We start from the raw sequence: 26,080 nt of genomic DNA, 5'->3' as shown, positions 1-26,080 counted from the left end.
TTTTTGTTTGTTAGGGAATCCAAGTACCTTAAGGTCTGACAGGACATGGATTCAGGTCTAATTACATAACCTAAGTGAAGGCAACTTGGTGGCCCCCAGACCTCACTATACCTACCAGCATTGTAGTATAAACTGCATGAATGAAAGACAACTTACCACTGCTTCATCCTCAGAGAGAACCTGCTCTTCATCATGGACGAGTGCCACTTTTGCCTGGACTTCATCCACTGTTATACTGTTGTGTTAAAAAAAAAAAAGACAGATAACAGCAGTGGGTTAGTCTTAGTATTTTGGTACAATGACTAAATGTCCTCCTACATTAAAATGAATACAAAAAGCAATACTTTGTCAATTCAAGTCAACTTAAAAAAATAAAAAGCCATCTCAAAACATGAGTTCCAGTCTTAAAATTAGTTGAATGAAATTAATCAAATCAAATTTAATTAGAAAATGTGGTTAGTATACAGTATTAGTATTCCTCAAAGTTTAAAGCACATTTTGGAACAGGCTTCTTTTTTTATATGATTGGTTGCCATGAACATGTCGATGCCTTCCCCGCTGCAAGTGACACCGACAACCTGTTCACGAGGTATGTATTCCAGAGCACCTGAGGGCCAGCAAAACATTTCCACTGGACTTGCTGTAGCGGGACTTGAGCTTTGCAAGAAAGGAAAACCTTTGATATACAGAAATAAATATTGCACTTTTGGACCCAAAGCACGATCTTTTGGATTCACAAAACATGCATTAGGGTGCACAACCTGTTTAGAGTTATCAATGAACCAGTCTGTACTTCTGTTTTCCTCTAGAGATGACAGAATAAAGCAGCACTAGCTAAACTGCAAACGAACATTACTGGTGTTTTAACTGATATGAGGGTGAGTTGAACATTGGGTGATTTGAGTAAGCTCATTCTTTAGGCCAGTCAGTTTAGACCATCTCAGCACACAACACAATCAAAATCACACACACCACCCTAGATCTTTTCTTAAGCCACTCTTCCCTGCTGGTGTCTTTCTTCCTGAGGTTCCACCTAAACTAACATTACTGAGCTGAGATAATGACTGCATAGCCAGGATCAATCCCGAGAGTCCATCAAAAGCGGAAGTGCAGGGAAACATACAAAGCGACTAGCTTGTTCCACTACAGAGGATCAATGCTCGGGGTAAGTGCTGGAGAAAAACAATGGCTCCCTCCATTCTAAGTTGGCACAGAGGCTGCAGAACAGCGGCTCTGGAAATCTTGTGTGGAAAAAAACTGGCTTTGGCCACAGTCACAGAGGGCATTATACACATAGACTTCATCATCATAAAAGCAGGTGCTTTGCAATGCACACCTACAGTGGGTTTGACTGAAAGAGACCGCAATAAACATTAGGGAACTCACTCTCACACACACATATAATCCTGACAGAGGAGGGGATAAAAAGCACAACCTGTTTGTGGGCCTTTGGGAGGCTCCATCATGGTTCATTTCCTGAAGCAGTTGGTAGACTCTATTTATAGGGCAGCATACTGGTACCAGTTAATCCTGCACTGGGCTGCCAACTGCCTGCCAGCTGGCACAGTGGGCTGCACTTGTGTGTGGTGCTTGGGAGGGTCTGGGATAAAATAATGGTGAGGAAGTCCACAAGCTACTTTAATGACCAATTTGTGGGGGAGATTTTTTCCCCCATCGTACAAACTGAGAGGAAGAAACTTTCAGACTGAACCTTTACTATACATGTTCTAGATGCAACCAACTTGTCTGAACCTGCTAATCCACAAATCACAGGAACAATAACATTTCTACAGAGTTAATATTTGTTTTAAAATACAATTATGATGATAATCAGCAGCATGTAAGCTTCTGACATATTCCTTTTTCAGAGTGAATTTAAAAGTTCAATCTTGTCGTGAAGCAATTATTGGTGGCTAAATAGACACAAAAATGAGATTCGTTAACAGTAAAAATGAGAGAACAATTATCTGTGAATCTGCATTAAAGATAATTAGCAATTCCAATCGAGTGGATTAAAAAGGGGGTAGTGTTTTGCTAAGTGTCATTAGAGACAAAGCCAAGAGCTTTTTTGTACAAGATATACAGTCTGCAATGTGCATGCTAATCGGGTTCAAAGTCAGCAAATTGCCTGGCAATGTGCAAGCATCAGGTATACCAGTGACTTTGGACTTTGCATTTATCATAACGGAAACAAAATCAAGCTTGACACTTGGGCGTGTGAGCTGCAGAGCAATACAGGAAAAAATGGTGATGTAGCATACATATACAAAGCCTCCACCTCGTGCTCTATTCAAATAGGCATCAATATGTGTCCTGCCTCAAGATAGCCAGCTCAACGACTCCCATTGACTGACAGACTGAAACAATGGCTATATAGAAATAAGCGGCACTTGCAGATATTTCAGCTTAGTAATGTGTTTGTTTAAGCGCAGCCCGTAAAGACACCGCTTGGGATGGAGCGGATACAGTGGATGGATGGAGGCAGAGCTGGGGAGGGAAGGGTAAGGGATTGGGGGGGGCCGCAGAAGGGCTGAATAATGGTACACATCCGAGCGCAGGAATGCATAAGTGGGCACATAGCGCTCCCTGGAAAATCGCTGCACAAGCATTTCGTCCTCGATGCAGCCATATGTTTTATAGCGCTTTCAGTTTACTATGCCCAGCCCTGCTTCCTTTCCAGGAGAATATGCCCAGTTAGCTTAAGCAGTATTGATTTTTTTTCTTCCAGGCGTGGTGTGGGAAGGTGAGGATCGTGAGTGTGGGGATAGCAGTGGAGAAATAGTATGAAGGGGACAGGCTCATTGGATATGACGCGCTCTGTTTTTCTGCAAGCCACCAGCAAATTTAAGTATCTTGCTTGAAAGCAAAATGAATGCCATTCTCTTTAAACCTGGCAGAGGTTAAACACTGCTCACGACAGCAAGTGATTAAGCTTGGGTGGTTGGGGGGAATCTGGGAAATTGGGGGGTGGGGGTGGTGACACGTGGGCCTGTTGGGACTTGAAGATTAAACAATGCAAATAGGGCATTGAATTACTTTTTTTAAGTTTGCTGAAGAACAAATAGGTGTAGGAGTTTCAGGGAATGAGATGTGTGCACTCAGCTCAGACTGATGAGACTTCACTGCATCAGAAGTTAAGGTGGAACTAATGAGTGTAGTACATATACATATGGATGTGAATAAGGTACTCAAGAAACAATCATGTATCTTATAGCATTAGCAATAAAAAAATCACAATAAACATGAGAGCAAAAATATGAATCATTTTAATCCATGTTATGATTTAATTAATGTTATGGATCTACTTTATCTTACTCATCTTTGTGTTGTTTTCTTTCACTTTGCTGCATTAGCAGGATTTATCTTGAGAACTTCAAGAATTACACGTGAGTGAACATAAATTGTGAATTTGTTGGCCCATGTGACATGCTAATTTCCCCTCATCCACATTGACAGAAATCACAGGTTTTATTCTTAACATAAAGATACCTTTGTTTTTTATGCACAGTGCTGTCTATAAAACTAAATACCTGCCCTAAAGGAGGGTTGTTTTTGTGCATATTTATGGTATTAGCTGGTGGCTATTAAATGAATTAGCAGTTTGCCATTGAAAATTATTTATACCTTATTATACCTTAATATTAGGAATTGCAAGATCCTTGGATAGTCTTACTTTTTAACTTGTATTTTGTAGTTCACTCTTACCGTAAGACTTTAAATGTCAGAAAATCTGCCAAAGCTATATTCATTTCACTAAACCTTGCTATGTTTTAGTATACAGTGGTTAAAATGTGCAGTTTGGTTGGAGAAGCACCATGTTCAAGGACAGTAGATCATTTGGTAGTAAAAAGGTACCACTGAAATATTACGTAAGATTTAAACATTGTTCCTTTTTTTACACTCCCCAGCCTTCAAGCCCTCTCTGGTACATTTCTTAAACTGTACAGTAGGAGGAGAAAAGCCCAAACGGAGAGAAAATATGCTTTAAGAATTTCTTTTGTATTGGATTTCATACCTATCTAAATACTGTGACAGACGCCTTTTCACCCTGGCAAGAGTTAAATCCTCAGGGAAAACTGTTTCAGTATAAAAATCAGTGGTGGCATTCAAAAAGGATCCTTTATATCTAAAAACCTTTCCCAACACTGTTTTTATACATAATGTTATTGTTTTTGTTAACATTTTAATGCTGACACATCACACATGCATGGGCTTTGGAGGGGTGTCATAGTTTCAAGAGCCATCAAAATGGTGAAATAAATAAACAGCATGTAGGTTACCTGCCATCTTTATTGCTGTCCAGTAACTTGAAAGTGCTGGATACTGTCCTGTTTTGACGTCTGAGATCTAAAAAGAAAAATCATATCTGGGTTAAAGTGAAATTACATGATAGTCTTAAGACATTCTAGCTGTTCATGTTATAACACAATAAGTCATGATGACAAAGAGGAATCATTTTCTATTACAAAGCTATGTTGGATTTAGTCTTTAATCACCACACACTCTTATCAACACTAATCCATCTGAATGCAAACTGAGAGGCAGCCGGGATAGAGAAAAAAAAGGACAGAGCTGTAGTTGGATTTTAAAATATGGGGAGTGGGGGGGGGGTTGTTGGGCAACCAGGCAATGAGTCAGTCACGCTGTGAAAGAACATTTGGTTTCCCTGTAGGAAAAAAAAACATGTCAGAGTCCAGAATGCAATCAGGAGGCTTTGTGCTGTAACGGCTGGTATAACAGTGATTTCCCTCTTCTCCATTCATATTCACATGCAGATGAAAAGGAGACGTAAAAACTTCCTCAACCCCCTTTCCAGCGAGCATGTGACCCTAACTGATTCATTTTGTGAATCGCATTCATTGGAGCGGGAGGGAGAGGAAGTTCTCTTATGTTCGGCACTAAGCATCTCCCACATCATCCGCAGAACTGAGAATGTAAAGGGGCAAACAGATTGGCCCCTAAGTCTGGCGAAAAGCACTTTACATAATGCTAATTGCACATCCGCTGCAATTACCTTTCCGTACTAATTACAGAAAAGCTAATTGTGAAATTAGCATTTTTTTTTCCAGTGTACAGTAGAGCGCCTGTGTTGAGTGTGTGCTGTAGGGGTGTTAGAAAGAAAAGGAACCCGCGTTTATAAATGCAGCCTTGCCAAAATGAACCTTGAATTCATATTTATAAAACCATGCCTTTTTTGCATTTAAATTTAAAAAGATGCAAGATTGTACACCACATCTCATCACCCATGACATGACTGGAAGGAGCAAATGTCTAAGGAGAAGCCAGATTCCTCACACCCGTTGTTGACTTTACTCAGTCAAGGGGGGAAAACAAGATTTGCTAATATTCTTCTGCAATACACACAGCGTCTGTCATATTAGTGGCCTATTCTTTTGTTTGAACAGCGCTCTATTCCCAACCTAATGCTTAACATTCTCAACTCATCCTCTAGTCGCTCTGTCTCGCAAAAAATGAGTGCACAAAGGAGGAAGAGAAATGGTCTCATCCCTCCCTCTACTGCAGAGCTGTAGCTATGAAAAACAACCATAAGGAGGATAGATGGAGAAGGGAGGAAGGAAGGCAGAGAATAAAAAAGATGAAGTGGGGGTGGGGGGCAGAGTGGTAAAAGGTAAGAGGATGAGTGGGGAAGAATGTGGAAAATAAGTGAGAAGAGTAGGAGGGCGAAAAAAAGAGAGAAAGGAGGTTCAAGACATTGGCTCTTTAGGCCGATGGCACATATAGGGGGCTATGTTTACTAATGGACACCATCACTCATCCACCCATGTTGCCCTGGCAATAGCACAGCATACTCGTAAAATAAGAGAGGCACAAAGAGAACAGAGAAAATGGAATATATCAGCAGGAGACTGCAGATCTATGCCTAGGCTACAGACCATGTTATCCACACAGAGCTGTCTTTGTTATTGTAAGCTCTGAACTCCAAGGCTAACAAAACACACATTTTGCTTTCTTTTATACACTATTATTACCCCTTTCTGAGGGAAAAACATGATTTGAGATGGAAATGGTTTCAAAGGATGCAGGTGTTGCACTGAACATTTACTTAACAGAGAGCAGCATTTACTGTAAATGTAAAGATTGAATCTGCAAATAAGTGTTTTAACATTGACTGTGCGTCAGATGGTGCTAGTTTACAGCGTCAATGATTCAGATACTGCGTCACATTCAGAAAACATTGCAGCATGATAAGTACACTGCAGTGTAAAAAATCAATGACTTATTAATTTGAATTTGTTCAGAAAGTCATTAGGGTTGTGACTGTAGTTGCTGAGCCAATTGTCTTATTCTCTCCAAAAGGTTCCCCCCATGTTTTTAACAGCCTACGGCATATATGACAGACCGGTATCATAAACGAGACAAATTCATGTGTCAAATTACCACATTATTTTCACAATGTTTTCCTTTGCTTATTTCATCTTTCTGCTTGTTTTCTGGATATACAGAAAACACAGATCATTAACTCAATTATAGACTAAACTAAGTAAAAATAAATAATAATAATAATAATAATAATAATAATAATAATAATAATAATAATAATAATAATAATAATAGGGCTACAGGGCTCGGTAGTCTCTGGGTTAAAGCGCTGTGATCTTTAAGACAGCTGCAACATCCCCACTTTGACTCTGGCTGGGGACTTTGTTGACCTTTGTCTCTACTATCTGCTTTTTAAAAAGAGCCTACAATAGCACACAAATATAAAAAAAATCATATTAAAGTAAAAGGTTACAAAATATTCACTGAGATTAAGTATTATGATAAATCCAAAAATGTGTGCCCACTTTTATGTTAATAGAAAATTATTAAAATATACATTTCTGAGTAGTTGAGGGGTCCCCAATTTATTTCTCATTGTAGGGAGTCCTACACTATGTTTAGGCCTGCTAGTGAGTGACTATGTGCAAGGTGAATGTACTATATCCTAAATGTGTCAGAACAGCATGGAGAAGCAAAAGGTCTGTATATTTTAGAGAATAGGTGGACAAAGAATACACGTTCTACTGCAAACCTATGACACCTACTATTTTATGTTTTTATGTGATCTGGTTCTGGATAAGGAGAAACGGTAACGCTGGTGTGAATGCACGCAGAACGCATTGCAATCCAAATGCTATCGGATCAGCCAGAACACATCTGGAGGAAATGTTTGTTTAAAGTGCCCATATTATGAAAAAATCACTTTTTCTGGGATTTAGGGTGTTATGTTTTGTCTCTGGTGCTTCCACACACATACAAACTTTGAAAAAAATCCATCCATGCTGTTTAGAGTGAGATACAGTTTCTGAATGTGTCCTGCCTTCAGTCTCTGGGTGAGCTGTTCAAAATCGGCACGGCTTGTGACGTCACAAGCCGAAACGAGCAGGCTAACCGCAACCATTAGCTCGTAGCGTTAGCATGCTAACGCTAATGCTAACATGCTAACGCTAGCATGCTACCTCGTTCTCAGTAGCAAAGCACTGCTACAACACACACAAGTTCACCATAATCTACAAAAGAACTACTTACATGTGCGCCCTCATTTAGAAGTCTCCCAGCTAATCCTGCCTTGTAACTGACCGAAGTCAGCCTTTCTTTTACTGTCTATGGAGCTAGCTAGCTGACATGATCTACATCTGAGCTACTGGGCATGTGCAGTGCAATCAAAGATAGTACAGAAGAAGAAGAAGAAAAGAGGTCTCACTCTGTAGCTAAAACAGAGACCAGCTGAAAAGAGGATCTGCAGCAGTGAGAGAGAGCACTGCCGTACAACACAAATATGGTGTTTTTTGAAAATTAAACCATGTAAACCTATTCTGGTACAACCTTAAAATACAATTATGAACCTGAAAATGAGCATAATATGGCTGCTTTAATAGCACTGGAGAGGGACAGTGCTATTCAAGCAAAACTGAAAACATGCAACACATTTCCCCAATTTATAAAGACGTGGCCAAACAGATGGCAAACAGGTTAGAAAGGAGCTCTCTCCAGTGCCAATATAAAATTTCCAAAGGTGTCTTACAATAAGGCAAAGGATACCCACACTCAATAAATCCATCAGCTCTACCAACCTACTTTGCATATTCAGATCTGATCACAATTCCAGAAAAATCGAGACAACAGTGGGAGTAAATTGAAAGGCCTTCAATCAGATTTCATTACCAAGATAACATATCCAGATCGCAAGTTTCTACTCGGTGTAAAACGGGTCTTTGCATTATCATGTCTTATTTTTCTGTTATTGGCACTTTCTTGTGAAATACTTCTATGCCTCTAGGCCTCCACTAATAATTAGTCAAATAACTTTATTAATATGGCAAAATCAATTATCATCTTCTCTTAAAAACCCAAATGATCTCCCTCAGGCTAAGGTATGGTATGGGAATAGATAAGCTTTTGTTATTCTGTGAGAATCCAAGTGCCAAACCTTCTAATACCAAATTAATGCCCATGGAATTTCCTTATTATTTATCAAAATGTTATGGCCAGTCTACCAATACCATGTGATGAGAACAAGGTGCTATTTGTTGCGCAACAGTGTGGTTTTATGAATTGCTAATGATACAAATTATTTAAAAGGGAATGGTGAACCTGCATAAATAAAAATGGCATGCATGTGCTCTGCTATGGGTCTATCACTGCTGGGGAAATGCATGAATAAATAGGACCATGAATGATAATGAAAAGTATTTGATTTTATTCACACAAAATGTGCAGTATATCTTTGAAAACTATAAGAAACATGAAAATTATTTAAATTAAAAATTCTTCAGTGATGACATTTCGGGGGTTCAGTGTGGAAATGTGTGTGTGTGGTATTATTACAACAAACTACGCTGGTTTGGCATCCTGCCATTTCAAACACTTGCTATAGGGTGTCTAACTGCACTCACAGCAGAGAGGTGGTTTGCAAGACGGTCTGTAAGAGAAATCAGGTCAACCACTGGATTACAGATGAACTTGAGGCACTCTATCCAAACTGTGGGTGAACTCCAAAACAGTGTAGCTTTGCATATTCAGTTAAAGAGAATAACGGACATCAAATACAATGTGTCCCTATATGATGGGATCATATTGGGATCATATCAAATAAACATCAGCAGAGAAGGAAGAGACCTCCATATGAACCCAAAGCTTATTGAGGTTGGCATTAAAAAAGGATTTTTTTTAAAAACAAGCAAACATGATGTGTGTCTTTTCTGACAAGCCGGGCACAGCAAAGTCTTTGTTATTCAATAATGATTTAACCAGATTTCCCAGCATGCTTTGCAACGTGTTACAGAATCGTAAACAACTGAGCTAGCTAATGGAACGACAGGATACAGCTCAACAATGTGGTCCTATTAATTTTGTGAAGACAATGTGCAATACTCTTGTATCCTGGGAATGTAATAATCATACACTACAGTATGTGCATTATCTGTTGGACTGTGTAAGCTAAGTAAGTAGGTAAAATGTCTTTACAGTGCGCTTATCACAGATGAAAAATTGCAAAGTACTTTGCTGGTACTGATACCGTGTAACAGTATCACATTAGCACTACAGTTCCTAAACACTTCTTCTAAATATGGCACCTGTCCAGAGTCCTGTAAAAGCATGTACACAAAAGAAACTCTTGGAAAATCATTTTCTCATGTTAAATTAAGTGGGGCAACTCATACTCTAATAATATCAATATCCAATATCTCGGATTCTTGCAATTGCAAAGTCCTGCAATTATTGTTTCATCATTCCAAAAGCACTGCACCATGAGAAACTGCTATTTCCTTGCAGGGTACCAATAACCTGGCTCTTCAAAACTTCGAAATTACTCTGCTTGAAGCCCTGGAGACATGGTTGAGCGACAGCAGCAGTAAAGGGAAAGACTGTTAAGTTCTATTTTGCAGGCTCAGCTGCTTGTTCTTCTGGCTTTTCATTCCTATTTTGACACAGGCTATTGACAAGTCATGAAAGGGAAAGACAAGACACTCGTGAAAAAAAACTGTTTCTTTGTTGTGATGTTCCTATATTTCATTGGGATAATTCACTATTTGTCCTCATGGGTCTTCTGTAGCTTAAGGTTGTTGTTTTTTTTTGTTTTTTTTTAAAGGTTCAATAAATAGCGAGGAAGCACATATTTATAGAGTGCAGGACAAATGCTAGATAAGTAGCCTTTAGGTCATTAGAACTTCCCTTCAACTGCAACACACAGAAGCCAACACACACACAAACTGTCATTAGAACTGCATAATAAAAGCCTAGCTGGATAGCCAACATGGACAAGACATGCCAACGCGACCATGAAAATGAAAATTGATGGTTGTTATGCCCTAAAGATAAGCAGTAATGGGAGCAAAAGATGACAGGCTCAGGAACACGGGGAGACTGTGACATCTAGCAAAGGTCAGCTCGCACAGTGGGAAGCATGATGGATGCAAGATCAGAGGAACCGCCAAAGTCAAATGACCTTTTTTGCAATCAAAACTTTTACTTAAGGGGCCAGTTTGACACTAGACAGACAATCAATTGCCAGCATTTCATGGCATCAGAGAAGAACGTGGGAAACATGACGGCAAAAGATTTAAAAAAGTAGACAAATGACTAAATTGTTGTTTGATGCATTTTGTTCTTCATTCAAACAGAACATGTTAAAAAGACAAAAGAAATTAACCTTGTAGAATTACAAATTTACATGAATTGTGTGTCAGTTTCCCATTAGTGTTAAATGTGTGTTTTTGCAGGTCATTACAAATGGGAATATGTAAATATTGATTCTGCTACCATCTAAACAGTTGAACTAATTTACCTCCACTAATCTGTATTCCCTACCTTCCCAACACACACACACACACACACACACACAAAATCCTTATGGACTTTAGTGCATTAAATGATTGAGCCCACTTCCTATCCAGTCCTACAACTTTCTGTACATTCACATGTGCAAGTCTAAACGTCACTAAAATGCCAAGCTAGCTTGTGCTTGGAGCGATAAGGGAATTTTCCTGTGAGTCATAAGCAACTTCTCTCCAAAGGGTTGAAGGATGTAAAAGGAGAGCTGTGGGACAGCAGTATGCTGTCGCTCAGCACTCCTCCCCTAGTTCATTTATTTCAATGGCACAGGCATTTGTATTTAACCCTTCCAGCCGTTTTGGATATTCTACCATTTGTCATCCTGACTATCTGGCTTGAGGAGCTAAGGTCAATTTACTTTTGTTCAATTTAAAGCTGAGCTGAAATAAAAAAGAAGCTGCCCTGTGGTAGTCGTAACAATTACCTAACTGTATCTATAAACTGAAGCAATTCTGTGGATTGAGCAAATTGCTTTGAATGGACACAAACCAAATCATGGCAGGTTAAAGGAGGCAAGACACTTACTGCTGCCCCCTGCTTCCAGCGCCTTTATTGTTTGCTCTTTGAGTCGGTCTGCCTCATGTTTCTTCCTTCTGTGTTCCTCTAATTTGATCTGTAGGTCCTCAGCAACTTGCTGAAGCTCTCTGAGCTGGGCCTAAAGAGAGACAAACACAACGTCTAAGATTAGCATAACATGGTAAACATTAGCTGCCACTGCCAGCTGTTTCTATACCATTCAATTAGTTAGCACAGTTTGTGCCATGCTTTTCTAGTTGTGCAATAAAAAACTTTAATATTTTTTCTTAAAATACAACTACACATAAAGCACCTTTTTAATTAGAAATGTCGAAACATTAAGTAAAAAAAGAAATTCCAGACATTGTGTTTCAATTAAACCTCCCATGTCACTTTGCCACCACTCTCAGCTCCAATCTCATAATTTAAATCTTGGCTCCCTTTTTTTTGTAAATTGTAGCACTCATCCACTGCATATAAAAACATACAAATTACACTATTCAAACAACACATACTGTAGAATGACATTTACCAGCATGCTAGGTGTTTTATCTTTGCTAATTATTGATCACTTCAGGAGTGTCCAAGAAGCTGGTATTGGATGATAATTTTGGAGCATTTTTAGCCATGCTGGCATTGTGGCTCTAAAGATGGTAATGTCGTTTTGTCGGCCCACCACTTTGGTCCAATCTGAAATATCTAATCATCTATTAGAACCTAAAAGAACCTTGTTAATCTAAACAACGGTATTATTTTCTACACAGTCATGATTATGATATAAGTGTTGATAACAGGATAATTGACTTTTATCCTTAAAAATATTTATAGAAAATGGTGGAAAAAAGGTTTTTAGGATCTATCTCTGTCCTTGTCACTTCCTCTTACCTTATCTTTCTTTATGCATCAGTATATCTACCTCCAGACCACAACCAGCTCATGTATTTACAAAACTGTGTACGGCAGCAGGCGGGCCTGCACAATGGACTATTTAAATCACTTGCGTCAGGAGGTGTTGCTGTCACACCAAATATGACAGCTTTTGACAACCAAGCATAACCTATCATCACTCTCTGTAATGGACCAATTAATATGAAAGAGCAGCAGCTCCTTGTTTGCGTGTGTGCGTGTGCGTGTGACTCCCATATCAGTGATGGATTCTGCTTGGTTCCGATAGGGATGACTACCTTTCTAGGCCATGCTGCTTGCTTAGCCACCTTCAGCTTGCTGCAGTGATTTATGGGCTCCATTTTGAGTGTACAAAAACATATTTTCTTGTGAATAACACCCATAACATGTAAAAAGTTCATCCAGTGTTAAAATACTGTATAGAAAACACCATAAACTGATGCACTAATGTTTTTGTTTAGCTAGATTTGTGTTTCCATAAACTCAGATTTTCAATTACCTGCATTGAAAAATCAATTCTTTAAAAACTAATATCTGTTTAGTCATATAAGGAAATTAGCAATATTCCAATTGGGATAAGTAAATTATACTGTTTTTTGTTTTACAAGATCAAGAAGTGCCGATTCAGTACACAGTGTTTAAAGCTTCTGTGTTAACTCCAGAAAAGCTGTAGTAGTCAGTTTGGACTGAAAAAGCACCGTACACATTCCTCTGAAACCCTAAAAAGATAGACCAGACAAAGCTATATTAAAAAGGAGAGAAAAACATTTTAAAAAGGACTAGCAAAAGCTCCACATCATCTGCTTTAAAATGTACACTTAGAGAGGGCTAACAGAAAGATAATCACAAATCTCCTGAAAGAGGATTTTATTGAATACCTATTTGTATTCAATTAACAGTCGCATTCCTATTTCTGCTGGTTCTAGGCCGGGCATGCAGTGCTGACATGCTACATTCAGCTTTCATTATGTAAAGGCTTCTAATTTGATTAAAACTTTTCCCGTTTCTTCAACAGAAGATTCTTCTTTAAACCTTGAACCTCAGGAAGAGTTCACTTTTGAGTCATTGTGTAGAGCTTCAGAGACGAGGCCCCTGAGGTAACCCTGCCATATCAACAAAGACACTGAGAGAAGAGGATCACAATGTGCGGCTGGGTGACACTTCAGCCTCGATCTGCCAATCAGCCATCACAGAAAAGAACATGGAACAAAAAAAAAAAAAAAAAAAAGAACGGAACAGAGAAGAAGAGTGCAGGGTACACACTGAGAGACCATCAGCTGGCAAATTGCGCACACACACACACACACTCATGTGTGAGCGTGTGTGTGCGCATGTGTGATAAAAAGTGGCCTTGAGTTAAAGGGATATTTCCCCACTGGAAAGATGAATATGTATTAAACTGGGTCACATATGTAGTAGAAATGTGAATTTTTTTTAGAAGTTGGTGCCTTCTAGACCGAGAAAAGCCAGAAAATGTATTTTTGGCTCATGTGGATGAAAGACAACAACTTCCAGAATGCACTTGCTTAGCTTCCCTACGAGGCCACTTCCAAGCCACGCCTACCGGTTACAGACAGACAGTGAAATTGGTTACAGAGAGGGAGTCAAGTCAAGTGTGTTTTATTGTCATTTCAACCATATACACGAAACAACGTTTCACCGTGGCTCAAGTGGTGTTACACATTTAAAATATATAAAAACATTATATAAAAATTACATACGAAACAGGCTACATTTAGTGCACACACATTATAGGCTCCGTAAAGTTCAGCTAACGCTTTGGTAGCATTAGTGCTTGGTTGGATGTAAACACTGAGTATAAACACAGCCGTGAATTCCCGTAGAATGGTCGGCATTTAACAGTCACAAACTCCACCAGCGGTGAGCAGTAGTTGGATACAAGCACCCCATTTCTGCACCAGTCCATGTTAACACAGCACACCTCCATGAGTCTTACCCAGCGACAGAGCAGCATCTCTATCTACTCTGAAGGCTAGCAGGCCTGGTAGCTGGATAGCGGAGTCCGGACTGGTACACTGTTGTTCAGCCGCGTTTCCACAAAAACAAAAACACAGCAGTCTGTGAACTCGCGTTGGGAGTTTCGTTAAAGTTGGATGTAGTCCAGTTTGTTGTCTAATGAGCGGACACTTGCAAGCAGGGTGGATGGAACAGGTGGCCGGCTAGCGTTAGCTTTCCACCTAGCTCCAACTCCTGCCCTCGGTCCGCGTTTCCGCTTTCAATGTCCCCTTACCCGGCTAGCAGCATCGAGCGACACCGCAGGCTGAGGTGCTGGTCTCTGTAGCAGGTGAAGCTTGCATAGTGTGTCGAGTATTTGAATGCACACAATTGTTGTAAAAGTTTGCTGCTGAAAAGAGAGAGCCTGTTTAGCGTAGCTTCAAGATGGTTGACACTCGACTCACATTGGGTAGTGACAGTCCCACCACCTATGGGCGGGTTGAAAACATGCAGAACTAGCTGGCTGTAGTCCATAGCATCTGGGTAAAAATGCCTCTGATGACGCTAAATGACGAGAGAGGCTTTTTTCCAGACCCACAATACAGAGAAATCTAGTCTCAGGGGGACATGAGGGAGGGAAGCACGGTCATTCGAAAATACTACCAGGTTTCTACTGAGACAAAGCTTAATGCTAATTGGTGAAGTATCCCTTTAAATATCATAACATACAATCAACATAAGTGGTATCTTTTTAACTGTATCTTCCATTACAAGCAAGTCATGTTTTAAACAAGCCTGACATTCTTGAAATGCTACAAACTGTGCTGTAAAGTGCTTCGAAATACCTTGAAATAAAAGTAATTTCCCACATAATCAATGCACGAAATAACAAGGATTGAGTACATCCCTGAGAGTCAGAGAACTGTGAATGTGCTGCTGCAGCAACCTATTCAACCGCAAATTATTCTTTCAGAATCCGAAATACATATTTTTAAAATGACCATAATTACATGTTGAACAGTACTCTGGTCTTATATTTTTATTTTATTTTTATTTTTTACTAATGCCGAAGAAAAGGAAAATGATCTTTATATGTGCTACATGCAGTAGGTGAGTTAACAAACTTGTATTTCCTAAATTAAGATAATGCATTAAGTAATGAGATCACTGAACCAGTAAATGTAACTTACAAACATCTAAAGAGATCCTCAGCTGCCAAATTTACCAATTTAATTTGCACCGAACTCCAGGGCTCCAGTTTTTAATTTGGCCTAGTGCTTGTTGAACGTGCTAATGGAGAGCAGAGGAAACTGAAGTAGTTTCTTGAAGCATGATGATTTAAAATGGGCTTAATCTCTCAGGTACTTGCCGATTTACCCCCACAATTTACTCCTTACTGTTTAAGAGTGATTACGAATGAAGCATAGTTGAAATCCTTAAAAGATACAGTAAAATGCAAAGTTTCTGGCAGGAGAAGAATATGAGGTGTATGGATTCCAGATGACTAGATACTAGAATTGTGTAGATAGAAGACATCATACATTTGGAATATAATATACTGATATGCTTGTTATACTAAAATGGAAGGACACTCACTGAGAAATGGCATAAATTCATCAAATAAAACACAGTGATGCAAGTGAGTTAGAGCTAGAATACAGTGAACATCTCACATTGACATGGCAAAAACTAACTGCACAGCAAGCTAAGGTTGGTGTTGGAAACTGCACAGCAGACGCCTGTAGCAGCAGATGTCATGAACACGTATGGTCAAAACAACATCATAGGGTACAGGCTGCTCATTAATGCAGGAATTCTCGGAGCACAACACGTATAAAAGCAAATTAACCTCAACGTCCCCATCAATTAAGTGTGCTAGCTCGCATGCCAGGTAATAACACTACAGTTACTGAGAGGCATTACAAGTAGCCAAGATGAAAACTTAATTAGATCTATTGAGAACAGAAACAATATATAGATATATATGTACATAGTAGCTACAAGATAGAACACACTGGTACATCTTTATGATCATTTTAGGAGCATTCTGTCAAAATGTGGACATTGTCATAAACAAAAAGAGGAAGAAAACATGCAATGCAGTCCACTGGCCAGAATGAAACCCAGGATGCTGGTATGAAATTTAAACCAGATATTCCAGATGAAATCACTGAATACAGTGCAGCCAGAAATGAATTTACAACATACTGTATATGAATCTGGGCTGCAGTTCACAATACATCACTGGAGTCACCATGTTGACTGCAGGCTACAGGACACACATTGTGTCCTAGTGTGTAAGGAAATAGGATACAGGTATTTAATTGTTGTATAACCCATACCAAACTAAACCTGAGGATAAACATACCGAAAAAAAAAAAAAGGTTTGGCACTTAAACAATACCAAAGTTGTGAAATTCAGTAGAAGAAAGGTTGCAAAAGGTAATTAGTTCTGTGATATATAACTGATACTCAAATGTCGAAATGATCGTACATTTAGTTATTTTTAGATTTATTAATCATACGCAGTTCTGAACTTTATGTATTTAAATTATGTTCAGGATGTTTCTGTTTCTCAACAATGTAAGGTCACCAGTTTTCTACTGATCTAGTGATTAGGTTAAAATGGTGGAGAGGGTGTACAGCTTTAAATATCTTGGGGTTCACATCACTCGGGACCTAACATTGTCACTCCACATCACCGGCCCATCAGCGTCTCCACCATCTCAGACGCCTGAGAGACTTAAAGCTCCCCGTCAAGGTGCTCAGGAACTTTTACACCTGCACTATAGAGAGCAATCTGCCTGGGAGCATCACCATCTGGATGGGCAGTAGCACCCCAAAAGATTAACTTGCCCTTAGGGAGGGTGGTCCGCTTGGCTGAGCGGATCATTAGAGCTCCTCTCCCCAATATACAGGACATTTACATCAGATGCTGCTAAGGCCACAAAGATTCTCAGGGAGCCCAGTCACCCCAGCAACTCACTGTTCTCTCTGCTGTCATCAGGGAGGTGTTTTCGCTGCCTGAGAAACTCTGTGGCTAGCCCCCGCCCACCCCCTTATTTTCTATGCTCTTACTTTACTGTGTTGTATAGTTGTATATTATTATTTTTATGGATTTTATTGTTATTGTTTTTATTGAGCCGAAACAGGTACACAAAGAATTTCACTGCACATTGTACTGTGTATGATTGTGTATGTGACAAATAAATATGAATTTGAAATATATAGGCTGCCATAGACTATATATATACTATTTAATGGACCTGGTGTACTGTATATTATGTACAAGTCAAGTAAATAGCAGTAAGAAACACACAAGTGAAAGTCACTGGTTTTCTCACAACAGGAACAGGATAAAGTGTTTGAGGGAAACCCCTGATGACTATTCTGTTACTACTGCATGCCATGCAGTAGTGGTTACTTCAGCAGAATTCAGTGTACCTGTTTCTCCCTCCAGAGCAGCACTCCTTCCTCAATCAGTTGCTGCTTGAGTTGCAAACCCTCGTCCAAGGTCCTCATCTGGCCCTCCACGTATGCTCTCTCTCTCTGTCCTAGATTCCTGGAAGAGAGGGAGAGCATGCACAGTCCCATAATTACTGAGAATACATCGGCCACCCCTGCTATGGTCATTGAGATGGTGCAATCCAATTTTTAAGGGCCCACAATGCAGCGGGAATCCAAATGGGAAAATAGAGGAGTAAATAAGATGGGGGCTGATGCTCTGTGGCTGAACTAAATTGTTTTTGAAGGCTGGCAAACACAATATGAGTGTGGACCTTGTGAAAACATAATGAGATATACTCTGCTTGTATGTGGTTTTGAGGCGAATGGCAGTGAATGAAATAACAGGACTGTCAGTCAACAAAAGAAGTGGGTTACCATATTAGAAGTTACATTTACACAGCATTTCAGTATCGATAGTATGGTCAATCTTTGCAGCTCAGATAAGTTGATAAATATGACCTGGCAGGGGCCTGTGTTCATACAAGTAGATTTTTTTTCGCATTTCGCCGATGTCTAAACTATGGAGGAAATATTTATTCATAATTCCAAAAGTCCAAAGAGAAATTGAAAGTCCAAAGAGAAAACGAAGCAAGATCAAATTAAAAATATTATTTTTTTTAAATTTTCCATTGATCAAATTAAAAATATTATTTTTTTTTTAATTTTCCATTTGGCTTTTCCATTTGGATTTAATATTTGGCTTTTGAATTTCAATTTAACATTGGCTTTTAATTTGGATTTAATATTTGGCTTTTGAATTTCAATTTAACATTAGATTTTAATTTAGATTTAATATTTGGCTTTTGAATTTCAATTTAACATTGGATTTTCATTTGGATTTAATATTTGGCTTTTGAATTTACATTTAACATTGGCTTTTCATTTGGACTTGACACATGTCAATGTAAATGAGGAGGCGTGGCCCAAAGGCTGGTGGGAGGGTCTGAAACGAAAGGGGTGCAGAGGCACGTTATGAACAGCAGGGGGACCTGACTGCTGGGGAGCACACTGTTGAGGAGCATCTGTCTGCAGCTTGGCCACCAGGCTGGCTTATCCTCTTATTTCACATGATAGAAACTGATGATGTAGGCTAAACACAAACCACATTTCATGCAACAACAGTGAAGTTTTCATGTAGATACTATAATTGAGCTCGTGTTAGTGAGGACTAGATTAGGACTGTATTTAAAGCTGATTCTGGTTTCCAACTTCGCCCCAGGTGTGTCTGTTTAAAACACGGACGGAGACAACTTCTCTCTTCTGATGTTTTATTTAATTAAGAACAGTACAAACATGGGTGTGGGTAGCTCTGCTACGTGTGTTTGTGTGTTGTCAGATCTCGAGGACACACACACACACACTCTCTCAACCGGGTAGTCATCGTCCGAACTGCGACCTCTCCTTTTTCTTTCTCTCACTTTTTTCTCCGGGTGGTGCGCGCAGTGTGAGGTGCGTGTTCGCGCTATTCTCCGACACGTACTCACAACAATCACTCCTGATTGACGGCCTTTTGTACAGCCTGTGTACTTTTTCGTTCATTTGATTTCCGATTTTGAAACGATATCCAAATTTGAAAAAAATGGGTCATTTTAAACCTTGTTAATATTGATGACAATGTGTTCGAACGTAAAACGAGCCATATTTCAGGAAATAAACTTGTCCATGATTCTATTGAGAGACTTCCAGCTGACAGCGGTGTCTGTGAGCATCACTGGCCGGCCAGCAGGGAGGCGATCCCGGCCGCCACCAGCTGGCTGTCCCGTCAGACTGGAGCTTCTGACAACATCGAGAAAATGTGCAGTTGGCCATCAATGTTTGTAAAACTGCCCATATTCAAACTCGCATTTAAATATTCAAACGCATAAAAAAGTCTCAATAGTGAATTTAGTGGTGAAATAGCAGGCAAAAATTGTAAGAAGTTTCCAGTTGTTTGCTGCTGCTGCTACGGCAAACTCCCGATCTAGATCATAGAATCGATTGCTTTTTTATAATTTCCATCTGCTATTTCACACACGTTTTCCGTTTGAACACATTGTCATCAATATTAACAAGGTTTAAAATGACCCATTTTTCAAATTTGGATATCGTTTCAAAATCGGAAATCAAATGAACGAAAAAGTACACAGGCTGTACAAAAGGCCGTCAATCAGGAGTGATTGTTGTGAGTACGTGTCGGAGAATAGCGCGGACATGCACCTCACACTGCGCACACCACCCGAAGAAAAAAGTGAGAGAAAGAAAAAGGAGAGGTCGCAGTTCGGACGATGACTACCCGGTTGAGAGAGTGTGTGTGTGTGTGTGTCCTCGAGATCTGACAACACACAAACACACGTAGCAGAGCTACCCACACCCATGTTTGTACTGTTCTTAATTAAATAAAACATCAGAAGAGAGAAGTTGTCTCCGTCCGTGTTTTAAACAGACACACCTGGGGTGAAGTTGGAAACCAGAATCAGCTTTAAATACAGTCCTAATCTAGTCCTCACTAACACGGGCTCAATTATAGTATCTACATGAAAACTTCACTGTTGTTGCATGAAATGTGGTTTGTGTTTAGCCTACATCATCAGTTTCTATCATGTGAAATAAGAGGATAAGCCAGCCTGGTGGCCAAGCTGCAGACAGATGCTCCTCAACAGTGTGCTCCCCAGCAGTCAGGTCCCCCTGCTGTTCATAACGTGCCTCTGCACCCCTTTCGTTTCAGACCCTCCCACCAGCCTTTGGGCCACGCCTCCTCATTTACATTGACATGTGTCAAGTCCAAATGAAAAGCCAATGTTAAATGTAAATTCAAAAGCCAAATATTAAATCCAAATGAAAATCCAATGTTAAATTGAAATCGAAAAGCCAAATATTAAATCCAAATTAAAAGCCAATGTTAAATGGAAATTCAAAAGCCAAATATTAAATCCAAATTAAAAGCCAATGTTAAATTTAAATTCAAAAGCCAAATATTAAATCCAAATGGAAAAGCCAAATGGAAAATTAAAAAAAAAAAATAATATTTTTAATTTGATCTTGCTTCGTTTTCTCTTTGGACTTTCAATTTCTCTTTGGACTTTCAATTTGAATTATGAATAAATATTTCCTCCATACTAAACGACCGGTAGGCCTATCTACTGGACGGAATAGATTTCTTTGCCACAAGCTAAATGTCTGTGCTGCCTCTGATGCTCCAAAACGGACGTTAGAGGCAACAGAAACATCGCTACGTGGGACGCTAGTTAACACTAACTGTACACTTGGCAGCATTGATGTCAGCCTACCGTTAGCAAGTAACTGGATTAAACAGTTAAAATGCAGACAGCTAAACGGTGTAGTGTGACTGTATTTCACTGTAGAGGATTCTAACACCAGGACGTACAACAGTCTGCCGCTAAAGCTATGAGCTAAAAGACACAAACTAGCACTAGGTCGCTGCTGTTGTCTGAAAAACACAGATGGGACTAAAGGCTGCGTTTACTTAAAACTGGTAAACCTTGTGATGCATTCATAGTTATTGTAAAATACCCGTTTCTCATATTAAACCGATCCGTGACTCAAAACTGTGAGCCGTGAGTTTTGTGATCCATTGCAGCCCTAGTTTTGTTAAGATTAAGAATTTGCCGTCTCGACTTTTCACCAAAAAATAGAAAAGTATCGATAATGGTATCGATAAAGACTCGGATCTTTAAGCAATCAATATCAATAAAAATTAACGGTCCCCATCCCTACTCTGGATCGGTTTATTGAGGGAACAAATTTACAATGCGAAAAAACAATTGTAATGAGGTGGGGAGCCAGATCTGTCTTTATCGTGCATGAACTCTTCAAAACAATAATGTGATGCATATACATTACAAGAGTAGGTCTGAACTACAGTACATCAAGGTTTTAAATCATAGTGACACCATGCCCCCTGGTGGCACAGTGAATGAGTCACTATCACATGAGTGCAGCAAGTCTATCACACTGGTGCTATGATAAATACCCTTATGTTAAAGACAACTTGGATTTAAGAAGATCTGCATTTTTATAAAATTGCCCAAAATGTACTGTTTGATACCTTTCCTAAATAGAATGGAATGGTTGAATCTTTAGCAATGTGTGGGCCTCCAATGCCATATTTGAGTCAAAATCTGCATGTGTTATTTCATAAATATTGAATCTCGGTTTTGATTCAACTGACCAGCAAGTGTTCTGGCAGTGAGCGTGGCTGTTGTATTCATCTGAGGCATCGCAGCAATCTGGCACGAGACACAGGAGAAACCAATCCAAAGCACATACAAGAGAACAGAAGAGCATTCAATATATCAGCAAGAAGAGGGGAGCCACATGTCTACTCTAAATTATGCGATTAATATCTATAATTTGCATCATTTGGCAAAAAAAGAAACAAACACAGATCAAAGTTAATAACAATAACAATCAACAAAACCACATCATCAGCAACTATGAAGAATTACATTTCAGGTGCTTTTGGAGCACAGCATCGCTCCATTTTTGCCCCAAAAAAATGTGACCACCCCAACCATTTGCCATTTGCACACAGCACGTGATGTTCATAAACATTTAGTGACAGAAACAGAATTATTCAAAAACAAGATATGGTGTAATGAGAGTAATGCTAAAACAATTAGCCGATTAATAGATTTGTCAAATCAACAGAAAAGGAATCAGAAACTATTCTGGTAATCAATTCATCGTTTCAGTAATTTTTTTCACTGGTTCCAGTTGCTTAAATGTGCAAATTTGCTGCTGTTCTTTATCATATATGGCAGTTAGCTGAATATTTTAAAGATGCCATATTGTGCTGTGGAAAATTATAATGGATATTGTTCAGTACTTTCTAACTACTTCATAGATAAAATGATTAATTGAAGAAAAAAAAAAACATAGTTTGACATTTTGGGAAAACTGCTTATTCAGGATTTTTTTTTTTTAAACCATTCTCTGCGCCGCCAACTGCCACTTAGCATCGGTTAGCATAAAAACTGGAAACGGGGAAACGGCTAGCCTGGCTCTGTCCAAAGTTTTAAAAAAAGTTGCCTACCAGCACCTCTAAAGCTCACTAATTAACATGTTTAATCTGTACAAAAACTGAAGAGTAAAAAAGGAGCCAGACTCGCTGTTTCCTGCCAATTTCCAGTATTGGTGCTAATCTAAGCTAAGCAGTTGATCTCTGAAGCCTTATACCTAATACACAGACATGAGAGTGGCAGAAATCTTCTCTTTAAGGCTTGAGTCACTTATCAACCTCAAGGAAGATTAGATCTTTGTGTCTGCATGACATCTCTCTCTAGTTCAGAGAGGGTCTCTTGAGATCATCAGCCAATTATAAAGATCTGCTGGATGGTGTTTTGTAAGTGCTCAGGTCTGGCTTTTGCTCAGATGTTTCACCACAGAGAGTGGGCACAGTGTGATATTTCATAATTACCCAGATCGCTATTGGTGACCGGTGGAACGAGGGCTTTACAGCCCAGGAAGGGAAGCCTATGAAAATCTCTCAACAACCAGGCAAAGAGAAAAAGCGGTGACGTGTTAGCTATTACAGTAAGTGGCTCCACTCGAGGCAGGGAAGGTATGAGAAGACAGGTGGGAGAAGAATAGAGGAGAGAAAAGGGAGGAGGCAGCTGCTTAGAGAAATATTCCACTACTGCACTTTTATTCCTTCAATTTCTAACCTGCTATGGTTGCATGCTGTCTAATGCTGCTGAAAGCGCTGGTGACAGAGAGATGTCGACAACTAAATGTACTGATGTTATACAAAGTGGAGAGCTACTAGAAAACAAAAGTGAGAAAGGGGGCTGAAAAACTATCTGAGTGTGGCAGATGTTACAAGAAAGAACAGAGAAAAGCCTTGCGGTAAAGGACAGGATGTTTTTCAAGGAAAACTGCGAGGAGAGTGAGCAAATTGGTATGCGTGTGTTAGAGAGCCATGTTTTGTTTGCTGTGTCGACTTTGTGTCTAACTCCGTTTGTTTGTACTACAGAAAAAGTGACAGTGACTTGTCCATGTTTGCAAAACACACAAAAAGCAAACATAACTTCTAACAGAATTAAAAAGGGACGTGAACGTAGTTTGATTGAAACCTCACACTGCCTCACAAATAAACAAGTTGTAAAATATTAGGGCAAATTTGGCATCAAACCTTTCCACCAGCTCTTTCTGAATAAATAAGACAGCAATTCATTTTCTGCAAGAATAAATCTGTTCATCACTACAGCACTTGCAGGGCTGCCCTTGTTGTCCTTGGAAAAACTCTGAGGCAGACACATTGTTAATCCATTGCCTCACTTCAGGTTCTATAAAGTTTATTAAAGGGACGCTATGCAGTTTTGGCCATTTCTTTGCTGTTTTCTTGCTCTATAGAGCTCCCCCTACAGCTTCAGAATAGATATTTGGCAGCTCCTATGTTTACTTGTGTCTGACTCCTGACTCGGTCAGTCTCCCGTTTCCTCTTTCTCTGTTCCTCCGACAATGCTTTCCTAGCTTTCTGCTTCTTTTTTTTTGCCGGCTCAGCCATGACGATAGTGTGAAAAACTCCATCGCTACCTTGTTAGCCGGTTCCTGAATGGGCGTATGTGTGCAGTGCCGTGAAGCAATTCGTTGCATTGCAAGACCTGATATTACACAATACTTCCTGACGCTGAGGCCGGCGACTCCCTGGCCCAAAGTTGCAAGGGTGGTTTTTCAGCTCACAGGCGCTAGGGGGGAGCCAGTCATATAACCATTCCAATGACTCCGAAGCTGTTCAGTTAAGGTAAATTAAGCTAAAAAAAACTGCATAGTTCCCCTTTAAAGTCACCTCTCAGGAGACTATTATTTCATCCAAAGCAATGCAATATAAAAAGCCTCACCACAGATGCCATCATTGACTCGCGATGATGGGATGTAGTGTGGGCGGAAACCCAGATTGGTGCAGTAGAATCGGCCACGAGGACAGGCTGAGGTGCCTACATAGGGGCAGGAGCAGAGGTCATCAGCAGTGCATAATAAACTTTCATAAATAAAGTAATCAAATCTATTTATAACACATGCGCAGGGGCTGATAAGAGTAACATAATAGTATGTCCCTTTTCAATTATCACTTGTTTTTGTTGGGTTAGGGATTTTGTTTTTTAACAGCCACCCAGGCACCCACCTGTTTAGAGTCTAAACCCATGTTCAGTAGTGGCAGCAGTGTGCTGTTTAAAGCTGTTAGCACCAACTCTTACTCCGATTCTCCACTGGGCACGTCTGTGCCGCGTTCTGGCTGCATTCCAGTTTTGTTCTGTCCTCCGCCACGCGCCATACCACACCGGGAGCGTCTCAGAAGCGGAGAGCCTTGCTGCCCAACTTGCAGATTTTATTGTCTCTACAAGTACTACTTTACAGAACAATCACGTGTTTATTGAGCTATCTTCCACTCCAAGCACTCCTGCAATTAAACTCCATGCCTCCTCTTTTCTGGTGATGTCCTATTATGTTTTTCTGCAGCTCGCGTGAAAATAGACCTGGCTGGTATCTTTAGAGGTGCGGAGCAGAGAGCCACTTCACACATGCTTCTGTGGCACGGCTGGTGGAATATCAAGCATTAACTTGAATGGCAGCAATTGCGGTCACAGAGGTTGCGTCGCCTCCGGAACGCAGCGCAGACGCGCCCAGTTGAAAATAGGGGTTAGAAGACGAAAGGTATCTTGTTGTGGAGGTAAGCTAACCTTAGCCTTAACTGCAAACTATGAACACAATTTTTATTTGTTTTTAATTATGTAATAAAGTATGCTTTAAAAGGGCAATTGTTTTGCAATCTTTGAGTGTACTATACTGTATGCACCACTACTCAAATAGGGTATGGCTGTATCAGCTGCCAATATACAGTATGGGTAGACTGGGTAAACCCCGCCCGATCTGCCGGCGATTTGATTTTGCCCTGCAGCTCAGGCTGGAAACCTCTACGTTTTTCTATCCTGCTTCCGTTACAATTTTGCGGGGACCAATCACCAGCTGGCTTATCCACCTGCCGCGCTTTTGGTGGGTTTAACGCGATGACGATAGAGAAGCGACCAAGCAGCTTCTTGTTTACATTCAACATGATGGCCACCGAAGCGCAGCAACCCGTTGATGCCGCTGTCGCTGCTACGTCACCCGGATTGTTGCTCTGATTGGTTGAAGGACTATCCAATTACGTACAGAGTCATTTGAACTATGCCCGTTGATCACGCCTCTTGTGCAGAAGAAAATACAGAGCAGACTCCCCAGACTAATGTTCATTCTTAAAAGATTGAGCTTGGTCTGGTGATAGCCAGACTACAGTATGGGGTCAATCACTCCAAAATATTGGGTGTGGGTAGATAATATTACCAACATGCTATTTTTTTTTATTAATTCACTTCTTGCT

General features: G+C 39.9%; 1 protein-coding gene across 3 annotated transcripts in view; it reads right to left on the bottom strand.

Annotated features, from left to right (window-relative positions):
* LOC116049010 (glucosidase 2 subunit beta-like) overlaps window positions 1-26,080 on the bottom strand; it is a 130,927-nt gene that overhangs the window by 103,746 nt on the left and 1,101 nt on the right. For all 3 annotated transcript variants that reach the window (XM_035994063.1, XM_035994065.1, XM_035994064.1), the window contains exons 3-8: window positions 24,561-24,656; window positions 21,890-21,947; window positions 17,659-17,776; window positions 11,362-11,491; window positions 4,281-4,347; window positions 157-235 (exon numbers count right to left, since the gene is read on the bottom strand). In XM_035994063.1, the coding sequence (XP_035849956.1) occupies window positions 157-235; window positions 4,281-4,347; window positions 11,362-11,491; window positions 17,659-17,776; window positions 21,890-21,947; window positions 24,561-24,656 (548 nt within the window). The remainder of the gene's footprint in view (window positions 1-156; window positions 236-4,280; window positions 4,348-11,361; window positions 11,492-17,658; window positions 17,777-21,889; window positions 21,948-24,560; window positions 24,657-26,080) is intronic.

This window comes from Sander lucioperca, chromosome 17, assembly GCF_008315115.2.
Source record: "Sander lucioperca isolate FBNREF2018 chromosome 17, SLUC_FBN_1.2, whole genome shotgun sequence".
NCBI lineage: Eukaryota > Metazoa > Chordata > Actinopteri > Perciformes > Percidae > Sander > Sander lucioperca.
The sequence above is the reverse complement of the archived record's forward strand: the minus strand, read 5'-3'. Positions and strand labels throughout refer to the sequence as shown.